Source organism: Solanum lycopersicum, chromosome 12 (assembly GCF_036512215.1).
Source record: "Solanum lycopersicum chromosome 12, SLM_r2.1".
In the NCBI taxonomy this organism is placed as follows: domain Eukaryota; kingdom Viridiplantae; phylum Streptophyta; class Magnoliopsida; order Solanales; family Solanaceae; genus Solanum; species Solanum lycopersicum.
In genome coordinates this window covers 53,512,410-53,530,180 of record NC_090811.1, presented here as the reverse complement: position 1 = coordinate 53,530,180, position 17,771 = coordinate 53,512,410, and the positions used below count along the sequence as shown (strand labels likewise).

Below are 17,771 nucleotides of genomic sequence, written 5' to 3'. Positions count from 1 at the left end.
TTTCTTGAATAAAAAAAGGAATCTTTTTAATGTGACAATCATCTTTTTTTGGGGTGGGTCTTTCTGCAGATTCCTTCTCTTTGTTGTAGGGCCATCAATGGACACCATTAGGTTTGGTGAAAGGTGTGTTCAATAAAATAAATACTTTTCGTTTAGTCATAATTTTTTCTAATTTTGAAATTCAAATAAATTTATTTTAATAATAATTTTTTTATAAATATTTTAAATTATTAATTATTATAATTTATATTTTTTTACGTAATTTAAAAATATATAAAATTCAATTTAAAAAATTATAATTTTAATATACAAATTTTCTTTTAAACTTAAATTATTTGTCTTTCAAGAAATGTAATGAACAGTATAAATTGAAACAAAGGAAAATATATATTCGTATAATAATTATAATTTTAAAAAAATACAAATTACAAATGCGGCAGTGCTTTTTCTAATAAGACCACCTTTAAAACAGTGTACGGTCATGTTCGCTTGTGTTTGTTGTGGTGGTGCTGCTGGCGAGAGAGAAGAAGAGGGTAGTGATGGATCTGAAAGGTACGCCGGTTGAAAATGGATACCGTATGCCTGCAGAATGGGAACCCCACTCTGGTTGTTGGATGGGTTGGCCGGTGAGAATACTATATTCCTTCGACTTGCCAATTGTTCCACAGAAATTTTTTATTCTTGCATAATTTGATTTTTGGTTCTAGTTTTGGTTGTTTCGTTTTAGGGTTAGTTAGATGTATCTGTGGTGTCTGTGTGGATACAAGGATGATGGCTAATCATGCAAGTTTTATCTGAACAGTTTTGTAAGAATGGTTGCAACAAATGCTACTAGAAATGACCCAATGTTTTTGTGTTACCATTGGGTGCTCCTACTCTACCCTTTTAACTCTGCTGGAGGAGAATTTGATGAATTTCAATAGGAAGTTCATATTTGACATGAAATTCCAAAAAATAATATTGAAAATCTGGAAGTTTGAGCATGATTATCGGACTGGTTTGCAAAGTTTGTTGTACTTTTGCTAAGGTGAGATTAGACTTTTATCGCGGAATATGAAATAATTGTTTACCGAGCAGAAATGATATTTGACTGGGCAGATAAGTATGGAATTGAGTTTCTATTGAACAAGCAGGTCCATATCATTATTTAAGACCTTTAGGGGGGAAAAATCAAAGTCATTTCGCTATTGTATGAGGAATTACGTCTCTTTTAGTGAAAATTAATGTTGTGGTTTGTGGTGTAAATACTCACTCCGATTTAGCAGAAACCTCTACTTCCATCTTGGACCATAATAGTTATACTAGTAGCCGTAAGATTGATAATTAAAATAAAATAATGCATTTAAATATATATAATCTCACTCCACAGACTCTAATTGTTAGATAATTGATAAGTGAGAATGCAGTTATGGTTATCAAATATAGCATGTAATTCAATAACAGGCCAATATGTAGCTGCAAAACTAAGCATTGTGCCAATCAGGATGAATGGAATTGGTGCAACTCGTTGTCTAGTGAGTTTGCATATTACTCAGGAATGTGACTGTTGCACTCTTGCTTCAGAGCAAATTGTCATACTTGTATTTTAGAGCTGTTCTGATGCCACTGCGAAGGAACTTGACTCATCAGCAAACATAAACTCAGTTCCTGGTTCTCCTTTTTATTATCGGTGAAAGTTTCTTTAGTTCCCTTTAGTATCATAAGTGTCAGAAGTCTCTGTTTGAAATTTTGTATTGGAGTTCCATCTTAGTAGAGTATGAACAGAGGTGGATGTATAGTATATCATACGGGCTTGGCTGAACCCAGTAGCTCCACACCTTGTATATGTGTTGGGACATCCGCTAAATATGTACATGTATAAACTGCCAACCCAGTTGCATGTTCAATGGCAAACTAGAGTTGTTAGAACCCATAAACTTCAAATTTTGAATCTACCTCTGTGTACGGCTGGTTGAGTGGATTTTACAATGTGAATAATCTCTTTGTTGGAATGCAGATTTCACATTTTTTAATGACATTATATGATACCATTTGTATGGTTCTCAACTTATCATGACTATTTATATTTTCTTTAAAGGGTATGTAGCTTCATCCCTGGTCAGTTAGTATTATATCCCAATTTTATTTCTTTTTCCTTCCCTTTCTTTTTGGCCCAACTTTCTGTGCGGCAGGATATTCTGGTAGTAAGTGCTTAAAAATAACCAGAGAAAAGTTTGGGTGTCTATTTGCTGATAGATTTATTATTGAGATGTAGGAACGTCCAGATAACTGGAGAAATAATGCAGTCCACGGTCAGCGTGCATTTGCAACTGTAGCATCTGCTATTTCAAGATTTGAATCAGTAACAGTCTGCGCTAGTGCTGCTCAGGTTGACAGTTTTGAAGGCATCCAAAAGAAATTTCTTATCACATCATGATAGTCCCTCTTTAACTAAAAGAATCATATTCCCTAGCGTGTGGTTCTAACACAACATCTATGTTGTACAGTGGGAAAATGCACGCAGCTTGTTGCCTAAGCATATCAGGGTTGTGGAAATGAGCATCAATGATTCTTGGTTTCGTGACACTGGTCCAACTGTGAGCTACTGTTTCCTTTCTGTGGAATTTAAATGGTATTTACTTTTAGCCATCACACTGTAGAAAAAGTTACAAAATTTTTTAATCTTTATCTTATCAGTTCGTCATCAGAAATACCACAGCAAATGCAGAAAATGCAGTGTCAAGTGTTGCAGGGGTTGATTGGAACTTCAATAGCTGGGGTGGTAAGAGAGTTGGATCCCACTCTTGATATCTACAAGGAACATCTATGCTGTTTTTCTATTTCACGCAAAAGCTGTCTACTGGAGTCTCCTGTTCCTGGAGTTTTCACCCATTACCTAAAAAGTGCAATCTGATTTCCATTAATTTTAAGGTTTTGTTTTTCCTTTGGAGGCTTAACAAATATACTCAGTCTCTGTTAGACCTGCTGTAACTAAGGTCTATAAACACAGGAAGAAAGGGTGGAAATAAGACCTAAATATTACTGCTTTATTTAGTTATTACAATGTATATGAATTTTTAGCTGTTACTTACCAGTTACATAGATGTCAAGATGGTTATTAAGGAAGAAATGCAGTTTATTCTGGAGGATATTGGTTCTGTAGTCAAAGAGGAGGGTAAGGTTACTCAAAATACCTTGGTTGTTGGGTGAATTATCATTCACAGATCTTGTTTGTGTATTTCTAAATTTGTTCTATTAGTTTATGTATAGCAGTGTAGTGTGTTGTTATCTTTGTGGTGTGTTTGGAAATGTTCAGCATAATGACTTTAAAACGAATAACACTAACAGTCTCAAATCTGCAATTTACGGAACTAAAGGTTTGAACTTATGATTATCTTGTTTGTAACAAAATATTAGTTCTCCATAGGTTTATCTTTAAAGCTGTATGCTCTTTAGTCAGAAATGTGTGTTTTTGTTGTCAAGGGAAAATTCTCATCTATTCCACTAAGGAAATTCTTTAGCCCCAAATGTCAATCATCAGACAATTTAGCTAATAGCCAATCTGAAATGATGGTACTTTATGTTGACTTGTTCCTTCTCAAATGCTTGAGGCTTTCTTAGCATTCAGCTCCAGCATATGACACGATTATTCTCCCGCTTGTCATGTCATATGGAATCCATAGAAATACAGTTTGATGATATGTTGAAGGACTCAGGATATTTATCTTCTGTGTTTAGTGTTCTGCTTTGATTGCCTAGAACATCCACAAAGAGAAATATACTTTAGTGTGCTTGGTTAAATCACATGTGTTCTTTGTTCTATGACTTCTGTCTTTCCATAGTAATATTCTTAAAACCATATTCAGTAATATATGGTTGTCCTTGGATTGATGCAAGATACTTTTGGTTTCTTTCTCTCTGGCAAAACATATTCATGATGGTGATATTTGAAATATGTAGGTGTTGTTGAGGGCTGTTACAAAGACTGGAATCTTGACCTTCTTGTTGCAAGAAAGGTCTGCAAATTTCAAATGCTGCAAATGTGTCTTGTTGATGTACATTATTGTTCATTAGATACAGCTCCATTGAGTTAACCATTCAGTTCTTTTGCTTAGATTTTGGCAATTGAGAAGCTCCCAAAGTTTCCACATTCTATGGTTCTTGAAGGTGGAAGCATTCATGTTGATGGAGAAGGTAGATACATTTTATTTATTTTCTGAACTCAACTTGATTTTCTTATAGTTTGAAAACGAGGCTCTTTCTCCTTTTCAGAGAGTTGATTTCGGTAGCTGTGATCTATTTATGAAACTCCAGTCATAGACAAACTCCCGATCATTTTAAACTTATTTTTAAGTCTTTTTTGACCTTGCCAAACACTTTCTAACTTATTTTAAGTGATTTTTGACTTATTATAAGTTATTTTTATATTTGCCAAACACTTCCAAAAGTCAAAAGCTGACTTAAAAGTAGGTTTGACCAACTTTTAAGCCAATCCAAACACCCTCCAAATGACATGTTTAATTTTATAGCTAGTAATATAAGGTACTGAATGTACCAACAGATTGAATTTAGAACGCTGAAAAAAAGAGTTCAAAGTTCTGCTGGTAATTTACTTTCATCTACTTAGGCGTTTATCAGTTCCATGCTGTGTCTTTATCTATTTGCCTTGAATATCATATTTTATGTATTCTGAATTGATATGCCGATCTAGTGATTGTTGTTTAGATGCAAAGAACATGCTATATTATCCTCCTTTATCCTCTCTTCAGGGACTTGTCTCACAACCGAAGAGTGCCTCCTGAACAAAAACAGGAATCCCCATTTGTCTAAAGAACAGATTGAGAATGAACTAAAAGCATATCTCGGAGTCAGGAAGATTATTTGGCTGCCTCGAGGGTTGCTTGGTATTCATTCTGCTCATGAACTTACATTTTCTTGTGCACATAATTAGTCTTAGTCCAATTGTGTCCTTGACCTGCAAAATTCCATGCTTTCATGTGGTTGTGTTGAATTTAACAAAGTTCTAACCTTAGTTGCGTCATTAATATGATGTGCATCCATTCTAATTTTTGAATAAGACAAAACAGCCGTGAGAATCTTGAAATTTCCTACACCAATACAAATGTGTGACATCATCAATCTCCCCAATGGGGTAATAGATCCAAGATACTTAAAACTTCATCTCTTTTGGATTGTTGGAGTATCAAGCCTCATATTCATGCTAGGTTAATTTGATTCATCACTGAACTTGCACGTCAAATATTCTGTCTTGGTTTTGCTCAATTTGAATCCCTTAAACTCCAGAGTCCATCTCCAAACTTCCAACTTAGTTTTAACTTTGCCACGAGTCTCATCAATCCGAACTATATCCTTTGCAAATAACATACATTATGGCACCTCACATTGGATTTGCCGCGTCAATTCATCCATTAAAAAGCAAATAAAAACGTGTTAAGAGTTCATCACTGGTGCAACCCCATCACAACTGGGAAGTGCTCTGAGTGTCTGCCTGTCCTTACCTGGGTCTTGACTCCATCGTACATGTCCTTAATCGTCCTACTGTACTCCACATGTACACCTCTAGCCTTCGGGCATCTCCACAGAACCTTCATAGAAATGTTAAGTTCAAAATTAGCTAACTTAATGGTATTGACCTGTAATTCTGAGCCAATTATAAGGATTTTATTACAAAGAAGTCTTTAAAATTCGATATATCTATGTTGTTTTCATATTTGCGAAGAAGAAATTAGTTGAAGGAAAGATAAGAAGAGAATTGAATACTGAGTCGGGTATTACACTATTGCAGGATCAAAATACCCTTAAATAATCTAAAGTACTTTATATTTTAATGACAACGCAGAATCACATTCAAATTTTTTCCCTAATGAACAATCCAAAGGGACCTACATAAAAAGAATATTAATTTTAATAATCGGAATAAAGTTGGTATATTAAAATTTGTTAGTTCCTTGGAGGTTATTATCCTAAAGATGATTTCTTATTAGAGAGTACCAGTGTCGTTTTCAATTAACGTATTAGGATGTTAACTCTTCAATGAGTTTGCGGTTTATTGTTTTATCTTTCAAATTTTATGCACTGGCCGTTGCTGATGTTTCCCTTATTATATTTTTTTCCAAAATAATCATAGAGAAGTGTATACTAAGGTTTTAGTTTACTGTTGACGTTGCAGGTGATGAGGATACAAATGGTCATATCGACAACATGTGCTGTTTTGTGAAACCTGGTGTCGTTTTGTTGTCTTGGACTGATGATGTATCTGATGAACAGTATGAAAGATCCTTTGAAGCACTCTCTATTCTTGAAAATACTTCTGATGCCAGTGGTAGAAAAATAGAAGTGATCAAACTCCATGTACCTGGGCCACTCTATATGACAGATGAGGAAGCAGCTGGAATAGTTCAGGTAATTTTTTGGTAATATTCTACAACTGTTATTCATGAAATAAAAAGAAAAAAGATAAATTGTAGAGCTGTCTAAAAAGATCAATGACTCTCAAGTCAATGTTTGGTAGAATTTGTTAATATGATATAGAAATGATGATTTATTTCTCTTATCTTTTTCTATAAATGCAACACATTTATGGGTAGGATGGTTTTCATCAGTTAAAATTTTGGATCAAAGATCACTAAATATGGATTGCAGTTGTTTTTTCTATGACGCTGCCTTCATTTCTGTTGATTACACTGGGTATGTTGTTGTCGTCGTCTTCCTCTCTGTTGAAATATAACTTTCATTTTGCTCGCACAACAGTAATCATAAATCTTTGTGTATAAATTAATTGAAACAACTATCCTTTTACATCACTGTATTGACTCTCAAAAGACAAAGTCCCTAGAGAAATTGTGGCCTTTTAATTCCAAGCTTTTGACAGACTTCTTGGTCATGTTCTGTGAAAAGGCAGAATGTAACTTGACCTTCTGTAACGACTGCTTGGATGAAATATCACTTGTGGAACATTATATTAGTGACATTATAGATCTCATGCAATAGTAATCTTTCTGAACTCCAAAGTACCCCAAGCACTTCTCTAGCTTCGCTATTCTACTATCTTAAGAAACTACAATCTAAAAGTAGAAAATCAAGCATCTTTCTCTGTATATTTTTTTGGAGTCTCATCATTCTGATCTCATCCTACTATTGTCTTTACAGGATGGCGAAGCTAAACCTAGGCCTTCAGGTACAAGGCTTGCTGCTTCTTATGTAAACTTCTACATTGCTAATGGTGCAATTATTACTCCGCAATTTGGGGATAAAAAATGGGATGAAGAAGCTATTAGAGTCCTCTCACTGGCATTTCCAAATCATGAGGTAAGCAAGGAACTTGATCTGCTTGCTATTTCTAAGAGTCGGTAGTTATTGAACATAATGGAAAGACCAATTATAAAAAAATTACCAGGCAACCCTTTTGCAGTAAATATTGCTTCCCATGACCCAGAATGATCGAACCCAAAAATAATAAAGTCACGAGAAAGATTCCTTATAGAAACTCGGATGCTAAACAGAAGAATCCATTGAAAAAAAGAAAGGAACAAACAAGACCAAGCATATGATTATAAATGATGACTATTCATGTACGCATGCATCCACATGCTTATGCATTAGTTTAGTAATCGTTAGACCTACTCCTCGTATGTGCACATACCAGTTCCATTATCATTTAGCACTACAGATTTGGCATTGTAATTGAGAGATGCTAAACATACTTCTTAACCACTATGGTCATGAAATATTTGATGAAAAATGTTGCAGTCTGATACTGCGAACTTATTCTTGCACCGAATATTTCATCACGTTTCAGTTATAAAATCTAATTTTCTCTCCAGAACTCAATTTTGAATATATGATTGCTGCAGGTTGTAGGAATTGAAGGTGCTAGGGAAATTGTACTAGCAGGTGGAAATATACATTGTATCACACAACAGCAGCCAACCGGCCCAGAATAATTACCCAAGGTTAGAAATGGGATTCCATGTCTTAGCAGAGGGATAACAAGATTTGCATGTACAAGTGATAACATGGAATTCTTCATGATCACACGTGCAAAACTTTAGTTTCTGTATTTGCTTCTTCGTTCGAAATTCTGGAGTGCCAAAATAATGTCTGGGTCCAGGTCAAAGTAAGATTTTTTGGTTAAAGCTTTAGATTTCAATAGTATTACGTTTGATCAAACTTGTATTCAGGCTTCTATCTACGCTCCCTGGTTCATTTTTACACCATGAAATGAACGAGTTGCATGTGCAAATGTTTCTTAACAACCGTTACTGTCAGCAAAACAGCCTTAGTTTCTCTTCTAGGCTCTATTGGGTTACATCATTTCAATTCAAGGTTGCTTGCGGCATTGCAAAAAATGTTTCATACAATTTGACTAAAAAATACGTACTAATAGGTTCTTTCAAAAAAAATGCAATATTCATTTTGAAAGGACTAATTTTTATAGTATTATAATCTCAATCAAGAAACTTGATAAACTTGTTTGGATTGATTTTTGTGAATAGCACTTCTTGATAATGCTAAACTTCGAATCGTTTTTGTACATTATTAATATCATGTTTGGTCAAATTTCTAAAATTAACTTATTTTAATGAGTGTGTCTTTAAAGTGCTTTTAAAAAGGAGAAAAGGGTTTAAACTATCTTTCTACTTTTGTCTATTAGCTAAGTCTGATCCTACCTACAACCCCGACATCTGATACAAGGATGTAAGCGTGATATTTTCGGCCTGCTTCACACTTCGCCAAATTGTTATTTAAACCATGAGATTACTCGAGTCTTTCAACTTGGTGGGCAACCTATTCTATGTCCTGGAACTACACTCATCTAAACCAGAGGTAGATCAACGTGAACTTGTTAAGGAGAGAGAAAAACTTACCAAAGCATTCATCTTTGCTCTACTTCTTGAATTTCGGTGGAAAATGAGGTGATTTTACTTGAGGTGCAACCCTCTTGTCATTCGAACCATGACCAAGCTCTCCTTGTTTTTTTCTGCACTCGCTACTTCGTATTTCCCTTATTTGGAGCTACTTATTCTAACTGCAGCCCACTATGGGTACCCACACCATTCACTTGCCTAGGATTTGGGTCATATTACACGGTAGACCTCCTTGTGGGCACACATTGAGCACTAGCAAATTATCCAAACCGCCTTTCCAAATTTTTTGTGGAAAACTAGTTGTTTCTCAACTATCCTGCAAATTTATCCACATTCACATTGGTTTTTCCTAACTCTCTCATCATCTTCTTAAACATCTCCTTATTAGTCATGGTTCTTTGTTGGCCGCTAATAGAATACGCGCGTCCGCTATCAGTCAAAGGACAGGTCCATTGACACACTTTAAGTAAGAACAAAAAGTAATTTTAACACCTCTGAAACAACTTAGGTGGAACTAGATCCTAACACTTGTGTCTTGGTGTTTTAAAGTCCTAAAATGGGTTATGATGATGTTAGGAGGCAGTGTTAAAAGTTTTATGAAGTTTGGAGGTCACACGTCCAAGAACATCTATGACGTTTGAAAGGCTTGCCTTGAAACGTTCTTGTGTGCCTTAGTGTATTTATCGAGTTTACCGAGTTCGTTTAGGATGAAATTGATAGGTGAGGTCCTAAACATGTATATGAGCATATTCGGGTTGGAATTGTTCGAGAAAAACTCGCCAAGGACCAACCAAGGGCCCTTAAGGAGGACCCAACTCAAGAGCGAAAAGCGGTCAAAACTAGCCCCAAAAGACGGAGGAATCAACGCCCCGTCGATGGAGGCGTAGGTTGACAATTGGTGGCAGGAGCCTAAGCTCCCTAATGTGAGGCTCTGACCCAATTGACGTATTGCCAATACAACTCTGTAACACTTCGAAAATCCAAGAAATGTTCTAGAGCCTAACTTGAGTCTCATAAAGTTTAGACATTGTGTTAAGGTCCATTTTAATGAATATAAGTCATTTAGGATGTCTAGAAACCAAAAGGTCCAAGAACGTCCAGAAACTAGTTCAATGAGGTGCTAGCGTGCCTTAGCCTATTTGACTAGCTTTTAGAAGTTGGAAAATGATGAAAATTGGTGGAAGGGTGTCTAACATGTGTTTAAATTGATTCATAGTTGAAAAACGTCCGAGCAAGACTCCCCAAGGATCAACCAAAGACCCTTGAGGAGGACCCTTGCAATTTGGCAAAAAGTTGCAATGAGGTAGTGTCAATCAACGGACTGCAGGCGACGAGGTGTCGATGCCATCCGTTGACCAACACTTAGACATTTTGGATAATGGTCCATTTGGATCAGTCTCTGAATCAAATGACAGATGTGCAGCACGGAAGGGGGGGCTGGCTGTCGATTGATCCATGATCCGTCGATCGTGGTGTCGTCTGTGAGGGCCTGTTTTACTGCACGTTTTAGCTTAGGTTAATTAATTAATTGGCTTATTTAGGAAGTTACTTAGGGGGTTAGGGGAGATATAATTAAGTGAGTTAACCCCCTATATAATTTCCTAACTAATTAGCATAACCTAAACTCGTATAATTCCCAAACCCAAAAACTCTCTTCCTTCTCTCTTCTTTCTCTCTCTAGTGACGAACTCAATTGAAGATCAAGCTAGGGGAGGGTTTATGGGCTGCAAAGTGTCAAGTTTCACCATCAATCTTCATCAATTATTAATGTATGTGATGTCTTTCACCTTTGAGACCTCTTTCCTCAAAGGGTTCCATCAAATTGAATTCAAAAGTTGAGTTTTCAAGCGGTTTCATCCAATCTCGAAATTGATGTTGTGAATTGATTTTTTTATGATTTCTTTTGGATATTATGAATATATTAACATGTCTTTTAACTCAATTATGATATATCTTGATGAATTGTTCTAGTTTGTAGAAGATGACTTTTACCCCTTAACCCTAGGTTGTGATCTTGATATGAATTGTATTATATTGGTTCAATTGAATTGGTTATTAGTTGAATTACTAATAGATGATATTGTTGTATCAATTGGTACTAAATTGGGATTTATTATAGTCCTATCATGCTAGATTTGAGAAGTTGATCTAGGTTATGAAGTATGTTGTAAATTGACCTAAGTATGTTATATTAAGCTATGAACCAGTCATGAATTGTGAAATAGTAATTTAATTAGCTTTGTTATCATGTTGGTTATGGTTATATGATGATACTACACCCTAATTGCGTTGAGTAAGGGTTGATGGTAAGACCTTGATGATGAATTTATGAAGAAGACCTGATAAGTCTTGTGATCCCTATTCTTTACTTCAATTATGGTTAATTGTGATTAAGTCATGATATTGTATTGGAGTATGCCTTGTGTTAGGATTTATAGGGTTGGTATGATGTTGAATTGAAATGTCTTGACTATGGTTTGTGAGGTTTTGGATAAGATGTAAATGTTATAAGGATGGTAAATGTTTTACCAATGTGCCTTATCATGATATGAAAATGCTAATGTGCTAACCTCACTTATACGAATTGTAATGAAAGGATTATACTCATGCAATTCTTATTGAGCTATGATGATAATGATGATTATACAAGGGCTAGAACATATGACCTACAATAACCTATGATGATTGATAAAAACATTAAAGACATTTCAAAAAGGGACTCTAACTTAGCACTGAATGAACTAGAGTGAGGAGTGTCCCTTCCCACATCGGGAAGGTAGGATCACGAACGTGTTATTGAGATTGGAGAATATAATGCATGTAGCATAAAGATGGTCCCAACTATATCTCCTAGTTCTTGAATTATGTTGCCCCCATAGGATTACTAGCTAGTGAATCCACGTAGTTGCTATGTTCATGTCTTGGTACTACCTTGGCAAGTAGCCCGCCTTCTTTCGGTTTAGGGTTCCATGACACCAGATTCCACGTTAGCTCATATGTTCTATGTCGGTTAGGGCAAGATGTTCCCAAAAAGGTAAAATGAACTAAAGGGTTGAACTCTAACTAAGATGACCTAAGAGGTGTAGCTTAGTCTAAGTAGGGGTATGAGACTGTACCTAAACATTGCACTAGTTAGACTTGAAGGGAGTCTTAGGAGGATGTTTTTATGTATGAATATGCTCATAATGGTACATGATATGTATATGATAAACTTGCACATTGTTCATACTATATGTTGATTGGTGTCACTTATGAATATGTGTTGGTGTACATTGTTGAAGTATGATGATATGTACTCTTAAATTCCATGCTATGTGAAGTAGGAGGTTGGTCATGATTCTTGTTGGGTTACTTGATTGAGTAAGATTTTGGGGTTTTTCTTGGTCCTTGCACTTGTTGACTTGATAGGGGTTCATGGGTAATTGTCTTGCTTTGGTTATGTTATAATGAACTCTTGTTCATGTTTGTAGTTTTTTATGACTTGATGATAGAGTTACTTGACTATGTATTCAATTACATGATATGCATGTTAACTTGAATAGTTTTGATGTTGTTGGTCTTGTGATGAACATGCCTATGACATAATAAATATGTCTTGTTGATTTGGTATGGTCTTGTTGAATATGCATAAAGGAATTCAAAGTAAATTGCATACTTAATGAAATGTCCCTTTTAGCATGTTTTCATGATATGTGTGCCTATTGGTCTCATACTTAGTACAAGTGGTGTACTAACCCCATTTCTTCCTTTTTCTCAACATTTTAGGTTTCGGTCGTTGAAGGGCTTTTGGAGACGACTTGAAGAAGACTTGGTTTTCTTAATCATCCAAGTAGGGTAGGTCCTCACTATCCGAGGGCGATGTCACTATCAAGCCTATTATATTATTTGTGTTCAAAACTCTTGTGTTTCTTTCCTTTTCATTTGGATATTAAACTTTGTATGACCTATATGTGGTCTTGTTTCATTGATGTATGGTTGTAGGTCCAAATTGATATACTCTTATTAGAGATGAGACAACTATTTGAGACTATGTTATCTTCTATATATTTATGTGCAATAAAAGTAGAAGACTAAGTAATCTTCCTATATGAAGGGTCTATGTATACTCAATATATATGTGTTATGTGTATGTAGAGTTCTATGTAAACCTCAATGTAGAAGTAGTAAAAAAAATTATATTTCAGCTAAATTTGACCTATGAATGTAATGATGTAAGCTAAGAGGATACTCTTGGTCCTCAAAGATGACAACAATGCCGGTTACGTCTACGAGGCATTCCTGGATGTGACAGGCTCGTCGATGGGTCAACGCTCCGTTGTTGGGGAGCCGTAGATGGGTCTGCAAATTCCGGCAACATCTCGGCCAAGTGGAGGGTAGTGTGGGATTATCACCTAGCCTTCCTAAAATTAGTTGGGCGACTTCTTAAGGTTATTTTTGATATTGTAAATGGTTTTAAAGTCCAAAACGTAGATGAATTCATTATTCCAAAATCTCTAAAGAACTCTATAGAACACCATTGAAGCTTGAAGGGAGATTTAAGCTTGAAGGTTGAATTCTCCATCAATTATTCTCAATTTTCATGGTCTAGCATTAATTGAGGTATGACCTTCATCCTTGAATCTCTTTTCTTGAAGGATCCAATGTTCAAAGTGATTTCCAAAGTCTTTCAAAAGATGAAATTGTCCTATTGTGATATCCAACCATGGGTTCTTGCATAAAACGTTTTGAATAATTGTATATTGATTGAATTGATGTTAACTTGATGATTTAACCTAAAACTCTTTAAACCCATGTAATTCATGAAATCCTAGTTTTGATTATTTTATGGGTGATTTGACTATGTCATTTAGCTATTGAATTCTTATAGTTTGATTAGAGCTATTGAATTATGAATGAATCATGCTAGAATTGTAAGTAGGCTTCCCTAATTAGATAAATTTCATGTTGTATTACCTTGAGTTCATTGTATATGTGATTATTGAATTGAATTGTTGATTATGACTATTGGTAAGAGCCTTGGTATATTGATTTGGTTGAATTGGATATGGATTGAAGTTGTGAGGTTGTATTAATGGTATGTTAACCTAAATTTTTTTATATTGTGTAGTATAGGTCTTAGTTGATAATGATGTTTGGTATGGGCCACTTATGGTGGCGGTGCTTATGTGCTATACTAGTGACTATTGTGGCCTTGTCGGCATTACTTTATGAATTATGGCTTTATCATGTTATAACTTGAATATGTGAATGTCATTAGGACTTATGTATCTCTGTGGAGTCAAAACATGATTTCTTCTAGTTGATGATATGTGTATCTCTAGTAGGCTATAGTGAAGTCATTATGTGGATTACTTTGTTTTGAAGTATGATGTTTCTTGATTTATTGTATGAGACTTGTGATAACTTAGATTGATGATACTATACTAGTGATTAGGGTGACCTGTAGTTTAAATTGGTTGTCCCCATGTGCCTCTTGAATGATATGCTATATATGATATGTTGAAGTATGTGTGTGTCTTGTTTTGGTAGACTTTTGTCCCTTACTTGATACATGTAAAATGTGAACATCACTTCTTGACTTAGTATGCTAAAGCTTCTTATTCTTTTGTGTGTGATTGACATGCGACCTTGAACATAGTTAAGAAGGTCCTTATGTGAAACCTTCGTCCTAGATGGAAGGTTATGATATCCTTGAAGTTGAAAGTCGTAATGGTATCCTTCTTGTGTGAAATGTTGACTTAGGGTTGATTGGCTGAAAAGACATGAAATCATCCTTAGGAAAGTCATTGATCTATCCTTTTGACCATTGTAGGTAGCCTTAATGTACCCTTTTAGGTAAGGTGTAATGTGATTGGGTTGTGAACTAGATATAAAACCTCTTCATATACTCCTTTATTAGAATTACTTTATGACAACAAAGAATAATACCAAGTGAGTATTCTTGGTGAGTTGCTCTAAATATGATGACATTATAGAACAAAGAAACCCTTCAAAGTTTCTTAACCATTGTCCTGCATGAGTTGTGTCCTAGTTTTACCATTGGCAAGTAGAACACCCTTTATTGGAGTAGGTTTGATTCCGGATTCCATGCTTAGCTACCATGGTCTATGTTGATTATTGCTTATTCTCATCATCTGAGATACCTACTAGTGTTGGAGAAGTTCTATGAAGTTTAGGTAGTGGTATGGGATGCTATCTACGCATTGCACGACTAGGCTTTGAAGATGTTAGTGAGTGAGTCCCTAGGTCTTCTCCAAGACCCTTATTTGGATGACCTTAAATATTGAATGTCTCTTAATGAACTAATGAAGATATTGACTTAAGTTAGAAACCATGTTACTGAATAAGTACTTACCTAGAGTAGTTTAAGGTGTGAAGGGGGCATATGAATGGTCTCTTCATATTTTACCTAGGTAAATCTTAAGAAATATCTACATAGGAAAGTAAATTGATAAAGTATACATGGTCTAAACTTAGGTAGTCTAAAGTATTATTTAGGTAGGCTTGTAGAGGGTGTATGGGCGGTCTCTTCTTAAATTACTTAAGTGTGTCTTTTGATAACCTTTTGGAGAAGAATGTCTTATTATAAATATACTACTATGTGAAGTAAGAATGATCTTATCTTAGGTAGTCTAAAGGATCTCTTAGGTGTGTATGAAGGGATTGTATGGGAGGTTGCTTCATAAATCACTTAAGTGAGCCTTGAAATCACCTTTGGTAGGAGGATCTCATGTTTATGTGTTTCAATATATTATTGATGCTATATTGTGATGTGTGAGTTTCATTTGAAGTTACATGAAATCACTACTCACTGTAAAGTTAGATTTTATAATTTCATATAATTAGATATGTCTTGGAATGTATTCTAAATATGATGTTTGATGTTTAAATGTGATTCTTATACTTATAATATGATGTTTTAACAAAAAAATCATATTTCTCATAAATGTCCATTTGTCGTGACTTTATGTATTATGCCATACTTAGTACATGCATTGTTCTAACTCCATACATTTTATCAATATCTAAAGTTGTAGATGGAAGGTAAAAAGTGTCTTGAAGCAAAGCTTGGAAATAAGGACTCTTTCAAGCAAGTTGAAGTATGTCCCTACTTGATTCGATGACATAACTATCTTTAGACTTCTTTTATTCAAAGTATTGCAATATACTAAGTTTCTATATTTCGTATTGTATGGGCAGTGTCCCAAGTATTCTTGTGTCTAAGATTGTCATATGTTGAGAATTAGTATTTTCTTATGATTTTATATGAAAGATGTTTTAAGATATTTCGTGTGAAAAGTGTTAATTCCACATTATTTTTCATACATGTATGCAATTAATGATGTCAAAGGGTTTGTACAAGACCTCCGAGAGGTCAAGTACGCCATGTCGCAATCAAAGAAAGCCATATCTTCTAGGGTGTACTCTTGAATGTGACAAAACTTGGTAACAAAGCATAGGTTATGAAAGTGGTCTTAGAAATCAAAAAGTCTCATTAAGCTACGCCTAGTAGAGTCATGTTCATCGGTGTGAGTCGCGACACATCTATGAGCGAGAGGCTACAGGACAACAGAGTTTCACTTTCTTCATTACTCTTGTGTAGTGCCATACAGCTTAAATCCATATGATCTCTCTCTTATTTCCCTTGCCTGGTGGCCTTCTAGATGGAATTACTTGGAAGGGTGATGTTGCAAGGTTTGAGGGAGTAGGAGGTGAGTTTTGATGCTTATTATGGTTTGTGACTAGATGAGTATATGTGAAGGTTGGTTGGGTAGTGTTATGGTGATTTAGTTCTAGCATGGTAAGGTTATGATAGTTGCATGGGTCCTTTGGGGACAATGAGTTACCTTATAGTTGTGTGCTATGTAGGTAGGAGGTAATGTCTAAAGGAGATTATCTAACCGTAAATACCAAGAGAAGGGTGTTATGCCTAGTAGTAAAGCTATTTAATAGTCTTGATGTTCATAAGTTAAGTTTGTATGAGTTATTACCTTAGGAGGGGTATAGTGGTTTATGTAGCATGGGGCCTTGAGGGTGCTTGGTAAGGGTCCTAACAAGAGTTAATGAGAATTGGCAAGGAAAAAAAATCCGGATGAGGATACCGGTAAGTTATAATTTTCTCTCTTGTGTAGTGATGGGTTCCTTCTAAGTGGAGGATAGTGGGTAGTGGAGCTTTATTATTGACTATCTCATCTCTTCTATTCAACTCAAGCTTGAGAGTTAGAATGTCATAGTAGCATGTTGAATGTTGCATTGTGTTTAGCAGTCTTGTTGGAATTAAATTTCATTGATTTCTTGCATTATGCATTTTATGAAGTTATAGTTATGTTGTAAAATGAGTCTATATGATTTTATCTTTCAAACTGTCATGCTTTCATCATAAATTACTTAAGAGTTGCATTTTTGGAAATTCGAGCATAGTTCAATGTGAAGATTTTTAAATTTTTCCTAAATTGTTCTTTGGTTGAAAATGGATGTAATGTGTATATAATTGATGTATATAAGCATTATAATGAATTTATAAGGAGTAATTTCCATTTGAAATGAAGCATGTGAGTCTTGTTGCATAATCAGTCGTAGATTGTTTCTATCCTCTTGTTGTGTTTTGAGTCTCTTGATAATGTGAAATTGGTATTATTCCAAATTGTATATTGTGTATGGTGTGTTGTGGTTATTTTCTGCTAGACTTGAGTTTCTTATCTCTTGAAAGTGTTTAAAAAGAAGCAAGTGTCATTCAAGGACGAATATTGTCCAATTAGGGGAGATTGTAACACCTCTAAAATGACTTAGGTGAAACTAGAGAATAACACTTGTGTCTTAGAGTTTTGAAGTCCTAAAATAGGTTATAATGGTGTTAGGATGTAGTGTTTAAAGTTTCATGAAATTTGTAGTCAAACGTCCAAG

At 35.1% G+C, this 17,771-nt stretch overlaps 1 protein-coding gene across 2 annotated transcripts; it reads left to right on the top strand.

The window, feature by feature from the left end:
- On the top strand, positions 1 to 12,897 carry LOC101267493 (agmatine deiminase). 2 transcript variants are annotated; one of them, XM_026028578.2, is made up of 12 exons: positions 83 to 123; positions 473 to 626; positions 2,255 to 2,368; positions 2,487 to 2,576; positions 2,677 to 2,761; positions 3,940 to 3,995; positions 4,095 to 4,173; positions 4,749 to 4,883; positions 6,170 to 6,402; positions 7,150 to 7,308; positions 7,854 to 7,952; positions 12,633 to 12,897. In XM_026028578.2, the coding sequence occupies exons 1-11, from the start codon at positions 98 to 100 to the stop codon at positions 7,941 to 7,943; spliced, it is 1,221 nt and encodes a 406-aa protein (XP_025884363.1). In that variant the 5' UTR covers positions 83 to 97; the 3' UTR covers positions 7,944 to 7,952; positions 12,633 to 12,897. The 2 variants fall into 2 exon arrangements, with proteins under 2 accessions (XP_019067170.2, XP_025884363.1); XM_019211625.3 differs by lacking the exon at positions 12,633 to 12,897 and having other exon boundaries at positions 1 to 123; positions 7,854 to 8,255.
- The last annotated feature ends 4,874 nt before the right edge of the window (positions 12,898 to 17,771 follow it).

Bases quoted from the DNA above. Each gene is read 5' to 3' on its own strand.
- LOC101267493 (XM_026028578.2), top strand. From the start codon at position 98: ATGGACACCATTAGGTTTGGTGAAAG. The intron at 2,762-3,939 runs GTAAGAGAGTTG...TGAAATATGTAG, and splicing joins GAACTTCAATAGCTGGGGTG to GTGTTGTTGAGGGCTGTTAC. The intron at 4,884-6,169 runs GTATTCATTCTG...TTGACGTTGCAG, and splicing joins GCTGCCTCGAGGGTTGCTTG to GTGATGAGGATACAAATGGT.